Below are 13,985 nucleotides of genomic sequence, written 5' to 3' on the forward strand. Positions count from 1 at the left end.
TGGATCATGTCGCAAAGAAATAAGAACATAGCAAAGCCAAAGAATGATTCTCAAATATGTGGTTTAAACTGAACTGGTGAAACAACACCAGGCATATAGGATTTCACACTAATAGAGGCCCTTAAATCTGCAAGTATATCACAAAAAGGAGTGTGTGCATCACCGTCTTATTGACAGACTGACTTTCCCCTTTCTTGCAGATACTCTTAACATCAAATTAAACATACACCCATAAAATCCATGAACGATCAAGATTTAAAAGCCATCACTGGCTAAACGAAACTAAAGATTTAACACATGTATGCTTTTTAATTACTTCTGTAAAGCAAACCTTTGAGGTTGCCACGACTTACTGTTTCAAAAATCTCCAAGTGAGAGAATGATCCTATTCTGCCAAAATGGCCATGGCTGCTGGAGTTGCTGACAAGGAGCTTTTCTTTAAAAATATCCCTATTTCAGTTGACTAAAGAACTTTTACAAAAGAAAGATGACCAAATTAATTTCTTTTTTCTCATTCTTGTAAAGATATGCAGTGACCTTGCAATGTCACCAGATGCTGGACAAAATAAGCAAGGCCAGCCAAACCAGACTGCACAGAAAACAGAAGCAGCAGACTTTCAATCACTGCTGCACAATTTACATTATTATTCAAATCAATTGGAACCAGAAAAAATTCAAGCCAACAGCCGTCAGACAGGAAAAAAATATAAGCACCATTCTTTCATCTCCTTTAACATAATGTTTTCTTCCCTGCATTTGTAAGCGAACTGAAATAATCACTGTAAAGCTATGAGGTTGCAGCATGAAAAAGTAGCTTTTAAGATTTTGGATACTTGCATAGCTTTATTCCTTTTACAAATCTGCCCTGACTGCTTCAGCAGCAGAATCAGTAGCATAAATAGGAAGAAACAGCAGAAATCTAGAACCTCATGAAAGATCTCCCCCAAAGGGAGAGCAGTTCATCTGTAGGTCTAATGGAAAACAAAGCCGTTATGCTAAGGAAGCAACACAACCTTCAAATCAGAGCTTGATTGCATCTATCAATACAATACAAGCTGACTTTAATAACCTATCAGTGACTCCAATAAGGGTTCGTCGTTGTATGCAGTCCCAGGATGACATCCTGAGGACAGGTTAGACTACATTTTATTAGACACTGCCGTCTGTCCATAAACAAAACTAAAATCTCTCTTCAACTTGATACATGCAATTGTTTATCCCTGTTGACCTTGAAATTCTACTGCAAACTTCGTAAAATCTCCCAGAACTAAATGCAGTTTAAAAAATCAAAATCCTGAGTTCCTAAGCAACCTGCCATTCTGAGGCTAATAAACGTTTGTCCTTTGCAAACCTTTGTTAAATCTTAAAAGATTTAACATACACTGGAAAGAAGGAAGAGGAAAGTGAGGAGGGAAGTTACATACTTGTAACTTTAGCTTGAAAGGCTAAAAGAAAGAGGAAACCAGGAAATCTGGCTTCTACTTAGACTGGAAAGCCAGTGGGCACCTCTCTGAAATACAAAGGCAAAACAACTGGCACTAATTCTCTTCTGAGGACATCCAAGGATAAGCTACAGAACTAAGCTAAGGCTAAAATAAATAGACCATGCTTTTGTATATACTCTGCTTTGATCCCTCAAAGAAAATAATGCCGTGGTGCTTGTAACTGAAAATCATGATATGTTAAATTAATTGGTGCTGTATAGCTCAGTCCAGAAGGATAGAAATGTTAGCAGTGGAAAGATGACAAAAAATTTACCAGAAGAGCCTGGTCAGTTGTAGATGATCAAGTCTTGAGATATCAAAATTCTTTCCTGTCTGGAAAGCATCTTGAGGACATGCCAGAAGCAAAGGAGAGAATTATCTGGTTATGGAGTAACAGTAAGATTAATGATGTGATACATAATGCCGAGATAACTGTATTAAGAATATAGAGATCAGAAACTTTAGATCATAAAATTGATTTTAAGCACTGTAGCCGTTTGGCCATTGAACCACAATAACAATACAAAAATGGCTCTCAGTAAAGGATATCACAAATCAGACAAACCATTTTTACTTTAGATACAGGCAGGCAGATACAAGTGTGTATGTGTGATGTTAGATTTCTTGCTTTACGCAGAGTTTGCGAGGTTAAACAAAATCTCTGTATGTGTTGTACACACATATATTTATATATACTGCTTGACAAGAATCTTTCAGGAGAGGGGATTGGTAGAGTAACTCTTATCAGTGTTTGCTTATCATACATCTAGCTGCTTAACATGAAATGCATGCTACTTGGTCAGGTAACTTCCAGCTAAGCTGGTGTAGCTGGAAGACAGAAGTTTTGTCCATCACTGTGGATTATTCATCCTTCTCACATATTTACTGCTTTTGTTTTTTGTTCGTTTGTTTATTTTTTCAGTCCTGTTGATAAATAAAGTTCACTCAGCATCAGATACACAGGCAGAGAGCTGTTCTTTCAAGGAAAGAGTAGCTTGTGCTAAATTCTGGCAGTCAGAGAAATGGTGGTAGCTCACTGATGGGCTTATTTTCACTGTTGTGTGAAACTGAAGAAATGAAGTGCTGGAGGTTATAGTGGTAATGGACATAGGTATTCACCTGGAAATAGTCAGTGGCCATCATCTACTCTGCAGAATTAACTATGATGGGATGATTGATAATGCAGTTGCAAAGTTTAAAATAAAAATAATTCTGATTGCTTCCTACAAATTACATTTATATTAAGCTGAGCTCACTGAGGTCAATTTTAAGCACTATTTTTGAACTAAATTAATATAAATATCATGTCAAGGTCATAACTGGGATTGACTCAGAAGACCAGTGATTCAGTAGTGACAATGAACAGAACAACCTGGTTAAGAGGTGGTATTTGTGGTATGCTCCCACTGTTGCCTATCCAGACAACTAGTGAAAGTCCTGATCCTTTATGGACTCCCACCACTCCATGCCACCTGAATTCTATTAGTTTGCATGCTCAATTTGAAACTTCATTTGACATCACACATAAAATAAATGAAAAAAATAAAGAACCACACAGTACATATTAAATGGAGTTCCTAATTACTGGCACCCAAACCCCACAACTTACAGACGTTCTGTATTGCTCCCATACATGACAGACTGCTGTAAACACCAGTTTACATTTCGCTCTTTTAAGATACACCACAGATGAGCACTCCATAATGGCTCAGCCCTCCCTGCGCACAAACTTGAACACATCAAAGAGATAAAAGCAGCATGAAACATGGGAGTTATTTCTCAGTAAACTAGACTATAAGTTCTCTCCATCAAGGACAGCTCCTCCGTTTCTTTTGTGATAACAAAGAAAACTTGCAGAGCTTTTGATTTGTTTTGAAATAAGTGCATGATATATTTCAGCCTGAACATGTAAATACTGAAATCTAGAAACTGCAGAAAATTACATATAAGAGTGATAAAAAGAAGAGGGCAGTGTTGGGGGCAGCAGGAGGAAGTGGAAATTGATGGTAAAAACACAATCAAGGAGCCATATACATTGAAGAGTTGAGATTTAGTGGCCTTTGTTTTACACCAGTGTGGGCAAAAATCACTTTTAAGGGCTCTAATGAAAGCTGAAAGTTACCTTCAAAAAGTTATGCATATTTCAACAGAAATAAAAAATCATTATGCATTCTCTCTAAAGAGGATACAATCTAAAACTGTCAAAATTCTAAACTCTTCTACATATATTACATAGAAATGCCTTCTATAGAGAAACATCTTTTCATTTTTCTTCTAAATTAGCTTAGTGGTCCATGGTATTGCACTATCTTGGTCTACTCTGTGAATAATGTGACAGGTAATTTTTATAGTTCATGCCTGTACTTAAGTTTGACTGAAGATACGGAAAACAACTTTTATGGTGTAGGTGTAAAAGTAAATGTTCTGTAAGCCCTGCAAATCCAAACTTGGACAGCTGTCATAAAATATTTCATGCTAAATATGCATCCATCAATAAGTAGCAAAAAAAATTTCCAACCCCACAAAACAGAAGGGATTTAAATGTGTTTTGTTGTTGTTGTTGCTGTAGTAGGTTTGGGGTTTTTTGGTTTTGCTTTGTGTGCTAACGTTTTCTCAAAACAAAATGATAATGCTATCATTCATGCAATCTGGCACATTATTGCAGAAGGGATTTAAGATTCTTTGATATCAAACAGAAATCATTATGAAATGGAATGTACTGAGAAAGATGAATAATATGCAGATAACACAGAAAACCATCTAGCTCTAATTAAAAAAAAATTGGATGCCTCATGAAACTGTAGTCTACAATACCACAGAAATGGGACAGAAACAGTCAATTTACATCATGAAAAAGAGCTCAAAATAGCTCCATCAAAACACAAGAAAAGCTCCAGTGTCAGCTTATATTTGCAAACGACCAGAAGGGCTACAAAATGCTGAGCAGTCTGGTGCTTCATTTCCAATGCTCAGGAAACAATCAAATCTCTAACTGAAACCACAGCAAATCCAGATTATATTTATCTTGTACCCAAACATTAGGCAGCCACAGTACTCAATCTCTGTGTTTTACATACGTTCTCATACTTCAGCAACTATGATATAAACTGCTAAGAAAGACACAATAAAAATGAATTCTGTTGTGCAAACTTGAAAAATAGGAAGGTAAGTAAAAAGCTAAACCAGAAAAACAGTTTAAAGTTTTCAAGCAGAAGTACAGTGGTTTGATGGAATCCATGTGGGTGAAATGTGACTCCAGAGTGAGAAGTAACGTTCTATATGAACACCTGGATGGATATTAATCATTAGTTCGAAAAGCATGACTCTTCACAGTAAGAGGATCTGAACTACCAGAAAAAAATGATCCAGCATGCTGGAAATCAGAACATGGCCCTCATACAGAGGTAAAGCCTGTGTGTAACAGTTTAGCAGAAGAAGGCTTTCTTCAGCAAATGCAAGACAATTCTTGGAAATGGTGTTCTGTCTTCTATCTGAGAAATTCTTCCAAGTTCATCTCTTACTGGTAGATCAAAATGCTGTGTATTTTCTGCTTATAATTAAGTGAACTCGATTTCACTTGCTGCATTTTCTATATTTTCTTGAGCGTACTTATAATGCACTTTACTAGCCTACAGATCTGACCATAGGCAATTGCCACACATATTTAACCACCCCAAGGTTCTGCTTCAGCATATCAGATAATTTCAAGCAAGTTTTTTAGTTACATTTCTGGTCTGAACACTTCTTCTTGCAACTATTATTTCCCCTTATTTACACCACAGTTTCCTACCAATGAAAAGTTTTTACAAACCTCCCCTCCAAGGACCGGCATTGCACTTTCTGTGTAAGAACTGCATTGCAAATGCTGACCTATAACTATTGCTTTGTAGACAGACTACCAAACACAAGTCTCAAACCACTTTGCTTTAAACCAATGTTTTTTTCTGCATGTGGAATAGTGCTTAAACGAAGTGTGATTTCTATGTGACACTGGATGCTATCTGATGGGTGGGTAAGGTAAACAACTAGCTTGTACTCCAAACTAAGAGCTTCCTGAGTAGGTCACAGCAGTGAAAGGGACAGCAGAAAAAAGCCACCTAGTCTACAAAAACCACATCAAATCATTCACTTCCTGAAATCTGTCTTCCTGAACACATACCTTGCTTCATAATAAAGCATACAAAGCTGATGCACAACATAGAAAGTGGAATGTCTTGAAAGTAAACAATTAAAAATCACTCCCCATACCTCAACAGACCATTTTCAGTCATTCACTGGTACAAGAGAACTTCTACAGTAGTGATTAATTCAGCTGAAAACCCAGCATAGTTTCTGTCTGCCTTACAAAAGTAGCATCCCTGCTTGATACAAGAAACAGAACCCTCAGCTTGTCCCCAAATGCCTTGTCTGGAAGAATATAACAAACTACACAAGGCACCGAGCCCATGTTTCGATGCACTGGTAATAATCTGTACAATGAATAACAAATTAAATGGAAGGAATTCAAATTTAATCACTCTGTGGAACTTCACTTTTTTGAAAAAAACTCCATCTTCTTGCCATCAGAAAGTTTCAAATTTGGCTGAGCAGATTTATTTCTCACACAAAACAGATTTCGTGATGTTAATACATCTTGTGGTCTGAGAAGTACATCAACTTCAGAACTGAAGTAATGTACCACAGGTTTATTTCCAGGAAATGAATTTGCAAGGAGGACAAAAGCTGCATTTTGAAAGCGAGTCAAATTCTGTTTGTTTAAGCAAATATGAAAACTTTTTTCTTTTTTTTTACAAGTTTAATTGTATTGCTGAATCACTTTGAGAGAGAAAAAAAAAAAGTACAGCTGCAAAGCTAACTGAATGTGAAAAACTACATTTTCCTTTTAGCCAAGGGAACCTTCAGTGATCGCGTTGGAAATGTTGCTGGGAAAGACTCATTATTTTGATATACTAACGTCTGCAGATTCTTTCTCATGCTCTATAGATTCTGTATGAGCAGATCTGGAATGAAAACTACGCGGAACAACTGTTAAGTGACAACAGAAATGTGCAGCAGATGACAAGCCTGTCACAAACATTGCACTCACAGAGCTTCTGCCTTCATGTTTTCCTTAAAGACTTTGCATTGTGTTTAACCTGAAATGGAATACCTTTTGCCTAATAGGTGCAGTGATGTTTAGAAACAGAAAAGACTGCTTATTTATATCAATTCTTGACTTCCTCTATTTTAATTTACACATCTTCATGATAACAGTTCAACATTTGGCATTTTTCTGCTTTTGCGTTTGTGATATAGAAGTACATTAGCACACAGTGTCAGGAAGTGCTCCCATTCTACTCACTTCCAGCTTGTTTGTGAACTCTGGAACATGTGCACATATGTAGATACACACAGCTTAAAAACAAAAAAGAGGGATATGAAGTCCGAACATTTTATATTTACAATAAAGCACACACCTGTTTTTAGAACTGCTGTATCTCAAAACAACTAATGCCAGCTGACCAGGTGGCAAGTCCTAACGGCGTGCAAGTGAGGTGGAGCTATTCCCTTGCACCAGAGTGTACGTGCATCACTCATTAAACATACCTGCTTTATACCTAATTTGTGGTTATGGAGTTTGATTCTGCAAGTCAAGGGTAAGTTTGAGTTGTCTAGGAGCAAAGACAACCTACAGAATAGAAGGCTAAGGAAGGATAAACCTTCCAAGCAGAATATGCTTGTTTAATTCCAAGCTGGTCTGTAAATAAAATATACCTCTGATGTGCTGATATCCTCATAAGAAAACTGCACTGCAGGTACTCCAAGACGGTTGATGAAGTAATCAGAATCTCCCTGAGTCTGCACAGAACTCACATTAGATCCTGGACATTTAGTCTTTTCCACACAGTTGATGCTCTGACTCTGAAAAACAAACACAAATCAAAGCTCCACTTATTTATTTGCAACCAGACACTTAAGAACTCGTGTCAGCATACCATTTACACAGTGTTTTGCTCAAAGAACTTCAAAAACAGGCTGGAACTTACATCAGGGAAGTCTACAAATCTTTCATCATCTATTGATGATATGATGCAGTGTTTGGAACAGGGAATAAAGAATACACTGCAACATGTCTGAGACTTTCAAAGGACAATTAAAGTCACATCTAACTGAAATGGTAAGAGAGGAACAAGAAGGATCCTTTGGTAGGCATGTGAAAGTTTCCATATAGGGCAAATTGGAGGTATCTTTCAATAGCACGCCCAGAGATCTTTAATGGCTGCTACACAATCATGTTTTTTTCAATTAATATAAGAAAAAATATTGCATTTCTTATTGTTTACTAAAAGACAATGATGTTAGAGTCAGTTATTGTTAAATATGCACCAACCCTCATTTCTATTAGAATAACAAGTAGAAAAAAGACACTTCCTTTTTCAGAAACTCAAATCTGATTTTTAGCCAGTGTTTTGCCCATCATCAAACACTTTACTAAACTGCATTTCAGCTATTCAAATATTCCTCTTTATAACAACAACAGAATCCTTTTTACTTAAGAAATTCTATATAAGAAACACATAAAGCTTTACTTATGAGATGCATCATCAAGTCTTTCTCAATTATTGTGGAGTTCATGCAGTGTGTTTTGCATTCATCAAACAAATATGTTTCCCAATATAATGAACTTTAAGATGATGAATAATAACATCATACAATAAAAAACTTCCATCGGTTAAATGTTAAAGTAGGGTAAAGTGGCGGCAAACTACAGTATGTCATACATTCTACATGCAATAACAAATCTCAATAAACAAGAGCTGTGATTTGAAAGGCTGTGGTTTTCTGGGGATGGGGGACACTGAGCATTCCTCGTTAGATGAAGTGAAAAGACCAGAAAAATGAAAAAGGAGCCTGAACAAAAAGAATGGATCATGAAAACTAGAGGATCACAATAGCATGAAGTGTATTAAGACATTGAAAAAATCAGCAAAGCAAGCCATTGTTTCCACGTCTCCCTTTATTTATTCATTAATAATTCAGTATAAGAAAAGATATTAAGGAATCATTTAGTGGAATAAGATGCAAAAATGAGATACTCTTAGTGTGCAGAAGGATGATGGGAGGCATGGGAATGAGGGGAAATGGGATGAGAGCAATTAGAAAGTGTGACTATTTTAAAAATACACCTAGAATAAACAATCAGCAACATGCTCTGTAACAACTCCCTCCCTTCCGCAGAGCAGGCAAACTACATTACTTTATACAGTTTTACAGTAAAAGATGCACAATAGCACTATTCTAATCACTCATAGCTTCTCAGGCTGGTCTCTACTGTGTCAGCCAGCCCTCCCTTTATGCTGGAAGGAAAGCAAGCCATGTGGTTAGAGAGTAAGCATTGAGTGGTACATGTCAGTGCAAGGATGTGTATGCTAATCGTAATTGGGTAATTTTATTTCTCTGGAGTTCATTTTGTTTTTCAGCATCACGTTATTGGCTCATATTACAAATCGGAGAAAGAGTACCATATGGCCCATAAAATACATTTAATTTGTATTAATGTAATAAAATAGACCTCAAACATTTAAAGTATAATAAAGTGGTACTTCACTGCAGACATCATTTTTCTGTTGATTAGAGTTAAGCATTCATAATGCCTTTTACAGCTACATTAAGATGCTGCCATAAGTAAAAACCTAAATTAAAAACAAAAAATAATAAAAAAAAAACACATTGGTTATTTCCACAGTTCACTTTCCAGCTAGAGACACTTGTCAGTAAGTTCTGGTCATCTACCTTTCTTTAAGTGAATACAACTGAAATTAAAATCCTAGCTGCTTTTGAAGACTGATTTAAATGTCCAAGCAGTTCTCAACATGACAAATAAAGAGTGACTAATTACTCTTAGAAGGAGCCACTTATCCCAGCTTCAGAACCACAGCACAGAAGCTTATTATTAATGAATAATTAAATCTTTATTTCTTGAACTGAATAGCTGCTTGGGTTAGTGCACGGCAAACACACTATAGGAGATAAGACCATCTATGTGAAGTCAAACTATCTAAAAAGAAAACAGCTACAGAATTTATCAAATTAATCACAGACCATGGAAAGATGCAGAAAACACCAAGCAAATATACTGGACTATATCACAGCGGTGTTCAGATGGGATGGAGCAGTTCTTTTCCCAAACACATCCAATGGAATGAAAGGAGAAAGACCATGGGGATAAAGAGAAAAGGGATCCTTGTCACGAGGCAACAAATTAGCATCTTAGTTACAGCAAATATGTTAAGCTGAATCAACAGACAGGAAAGGCTGGGGAAGGTGCACTGCAAAGAACTCATGAGTATACATCTCTCACCCATGAAATCCTGCCACACTCCAACAAATCACTAGATGGTCTGAGAGCTCATAAAGATATTATTAGCTCTTCGCCTGCTCTATGAAAACTGGATGAAAAAAGCACACAGTTTCTAGGAATTATATTAATTCCACAGGAAGCACACACCTCTGTTTTCTCCCCTCTGATTTGGTTTGGCTATAATCATCCTGCTTTGCTCTCTTTCTTTGCTGATTGATCATATATATTACAGTTAATGCAGATTAGGTGTTTATGGAATTATAAGTGACATTTCATGCTGTGCTTTCCTATTTAGTACCTAAGGTACATTTCAAACCAACTAAAGACAATAAAAGGTACCTGGTATCTCAGCCATGCCCACCATCACGGATAGAAATTAACTGCATTGACACTTCCCAAATTCTGAGTCCTGTCAAACTGTCATGATTCAAGTATGTACATAAACATCACTATAAATTATATTCATTCATTCTTTCTCTGCACAAGAAAACCTAAATGTCCTACTGATAAGGAATATGCTATATACAGAGAATAGCTGCGGTATAAATAAGTCTTACACACCACTACTATGATAGCTACATCTATCTGCATAATGCAATCATTATGGTACATTATATTATGGACATAATAAAGACATTAACAAAGGGATGGGCTAGTTAATTAACTAGCACAGAGAAAACTAGAGCTGTGCAAAGCAGCCACTTCAGTGCATGTCTTTTACCTCTCTTTTGCCAGTAATGGCAAAGCGTAAAATGCACTTGTAATCCATGATGATCTTTGATTTTGATGCAGTATGAGACACTGAAATGTAACTAACCAGCTTTATCTGATGATATTTCTGCTACTTGCCAACATATTTAGAAAACATTTATACCACAAATTAAAGTAGGAATGCTGGAAAAAACCAACCAAACAACCTTTAGACATAGGCTATAAGTGTTTGGAATAAGGTAAGTGTGGTTAAAACTTCAAGAAATCCTATTAGATAGTGATTAAAAACTGCTGCTTTGATTTTGTATTTAAAATAAGATATTGGGTCCTTAATTCCTCAGTAATCACTTTTCTCCAGCTTTTACATATATTTATGTAAACATGTATGAGATTTTACTTAAAATATCTAAGATCTGAACACTGCTAATTAACTTTTAATGGCAACATGAAGACTCTTACTGAAACCAAATAAGTCACATAAAGAATGCATTTACCTCTCAGAAGATTCCGTATTTTGATCCCTGAGTACTTTCACAGTAAAATGAAAATATTCCTTGTAAGAACACAAACATTTCATTCAGAGAACTGTCTTGCCACCAGGGGGAAAAAAAAGAGATAGTCTCAGACTCAATATCCAGTGTAATGCTTCTATTTATAGTAACATTCAGAAAGCATCTTATGATCCCATCACTTTATGATGAACACCCAGCAATGATCACACTGTAATAACAGAGTGAAAATGCTGATATAATTGAGTGTATGGCATGTATTTTTCAATCTAATTTTTAATCCAAACTATTTCTGAGCAGAGAATGATTGCATTTATAATTAAATGATGGAAACTGCTTTTTGATTCCATAAAAAATCGTACTTTCCTGGATTTAATGGTACTCGAGCTTTTTCTTCCAGGTATTTAGCAGCATGAACACTATTTAGTGTCAGCTGACACATACATACTGAGATACTGTGAAACACAGCTTTAATGAAATATAAATTCATCAGTATTAATATCAAATAGGGACAATTTGAGACCTGCAAAGATCTGCATGATTTCTTCAATGTTTTGTGCTGGCTAAGTGTGCAAGAGGATTAGAATTTGATAAGTTCACTTTGTTTTCAAGAAGATGATATATTATAACATTGAAATAGCTGTGGTTTGTAAATAGTTCTAAATGCCTAAAGGAATTCTCATACTATAAAATGTAGAGATAGAAATACAGTGAATGTTTTTCACTATATTCTGACTGGTGATCAGGTTCAGCAATGCTACTAATTCTGGGTTACATCACTCCAGTCTTGCCAATAGAGACTGTAGTTTCATTTCTCCATCCTTATCGGGAGGAAAAAAGTTACTCAATCCTCTGAAGAGCAAGGATAGAGCCAATTGTTTTAAGAAAAGCTGAAATATTTCATTGACCATCACAGCTCCCCTCTCAAACTACTCCAGAATTCTGAAGAATTTAACACATTTATATTTCCCTTAAATGGTTGTCACATAGTTAGTCAATTAAGCGCAGTGTGACTGACCGTTTCCACTCTGTACTTAATTCAGACTGACTAGCCAATACATTTTACCATTAGCCCTAATTTCAAGATGTTTAAGAATCAACCTGCCTATTACTGAAAAAACATAGCTCAAAAAAATTTCATGAGTATTTAAATTCTATGGTCTGACTAAAGAGACTATATAATCGAAATATAATCAAAACCCAGGCTGTCCTAGTTGGCTAGGCCAAAATTGTTGGGATGTTAATAACCAGAATCTATGCAAAGCCAGTAATGTTAACAAACACCCAGTTTGCAATGGCACCAAGTTCCCCTGACTGTTTAAGTATCACTACCTCTGAGAATCAGTCTGCTTTTACTGTGGTTCAGAGATGTGAAATGAATCATGCAGCAGCAAAAAGCAGGTTAGGAGCAGAGCTGGGAGCTGAAAATAACCTCTTGATTGACTCCCGGTATACTGTTCTATCCACAGGGTCACAGAAGCTCAGAACTCAGAGTTCAAAGCTCAGAGCTTTTCACATGCCATCAGTGTAGAAGTCCCAGGTTTCATGGTTGTCATGGATTTCTCAGATACAGAGCTGCTCTGGCTAGGTGAGTTCTAATTTCCTAAGCCATTTTTGTAATTTCCGCAAGGTGACTGCCAGACCTCTTCCGTTCTAAAGTCACAAATAATGCAGCATGCAGCTCTGAATATCTTTGCAGTACTTAATGTATTTTTAGAAACATAGACTGAAAGATATGACAATGATGCTTCAAAGGAGGAGGAAAAATAAATACATCCACTGGGTTTACCCAGATCCATAGCTCCAACCTTTCTTATTTTCTGGCTTGCTATCTTGAACGTACTCAGTGAATGTCAGGTTGAAGCTATGGCATAAACAGCTGAACAAACAAAATCATGGATCCCTGACAAAATTAAACCCCATTTAATAGTTCCTTCTAGAAATCTTGCACCAGGCAGTGTTAGACCTAACAAGGTAAAGAACCATGCTAAGAGCCATGCACACACATTTACACTGCAATATATTTACTCTATGATATATTTCACTTACCCTTTGATATGTATAAATTGAAATATTAAAGGTTCCACAAATAACTCGCTCTCCATACAATATAGAGTTTACACTGACAGACTGTTGGGTTACTGAATAAAAAATAATTAGTAGAAAAATAGAAAACTCTCCAGTCATGTTACTATTTAGTTCATGTCTTTGATTTGACCTTTTATGTAAAGGCTAAGAACTTCAGAGATGCTGAGTGACCAGCAATTCCAGTAATGCTCTTAAGACAATTTTACTTGTGAAACAGTAATGTCAAAAGCTAAGAAAAGGAAGAAATTTAAAGAAATCCTGTGTATTGACTGAGGGAGACATGATGTTATTCACTGCTACGTTCATTAACAAATACAAAAATCACAAGCAAGGAGAAATTAGAATAACTTATTATGAGGAGAATATTTTTTGAAAAAAGATAAAATATCCCTTACACAGCTATAGACCAAACCTGATAAAAAGAAACTGCAATAATAATAATTATAAGCTGACCTAAGGCTTTAAGAACAGACAATCCTTTATTTAAAGTGAGGGAAAAGTAACAAGTTAAATATCTTTACTTAAACTATGTTTTTCTCCTAATCTTCATGCTACTGAGATGTAAGTAGCAAAGGAATATTCCCCAGCACTCACATGCCTAATCAAATATTCTGTTTCTCCAAGTATCTGCATGCTGACAGAATAATGAAACACTGATAATTATCATCTATTATACTAACAGTTGCTGTCTTCTGTTATGGCATTGGATGGCTTGAAATTTTAGTAGTTCACTTCCTATAGTAATACTCTTTTCTCAAAGACTACGATAAAAAACAGCAGTGTAGATGACCTTTTGTTATTACCTGCAATGGAGAATTTCATTTGAATTTCATTTGAATACATCTGAGTACA

General features: G+C 36.0%; 1 protein-coding gene across 6 annotated transcripts in view; it reads right to left on the reverse strand.

The window, feature by feature from the left end:
* The window catches only part of NAALADL2 (N-acetylated alpha-linked acidic dipeptidase like 2), a 352,306-nt gene that overhangs the window by 51,518 nt on the left and 286,803 nt on the right, over positions 1 to 13,985 (reverse strand). For all 6 annotated transcript variants that reach the window (XM_015871850.2, XM_015871851.2, XM_032446504.1 and 3 more), the window contains one exon: positions 7,239 to 7,385. In XM_015871850.2, coding sequence (XP_015727336.1) covers positions 7,239 to 7,385 — 147 coding nt within the window. The remainder of the gene's footprint in view (positions 1 to 7,238; positions 7,386 to 13,985) is intronic.

The sequence above is a fragment of the Coturnix japonica genome, chromosome 9, assembly GCF_001577835.2.
Source record: "Coturnix japonica isolate 7356 chromosome 9, Coturnix japonica 2.1, whole genome shotgun sequence".
NCBI classification, from domain to species: domain Eukaryota; kingdom Metazoa; phylum Chordata; class Aves; order Galliformes; family Phasianidae; genus Coturnix; species Coturnix japonica.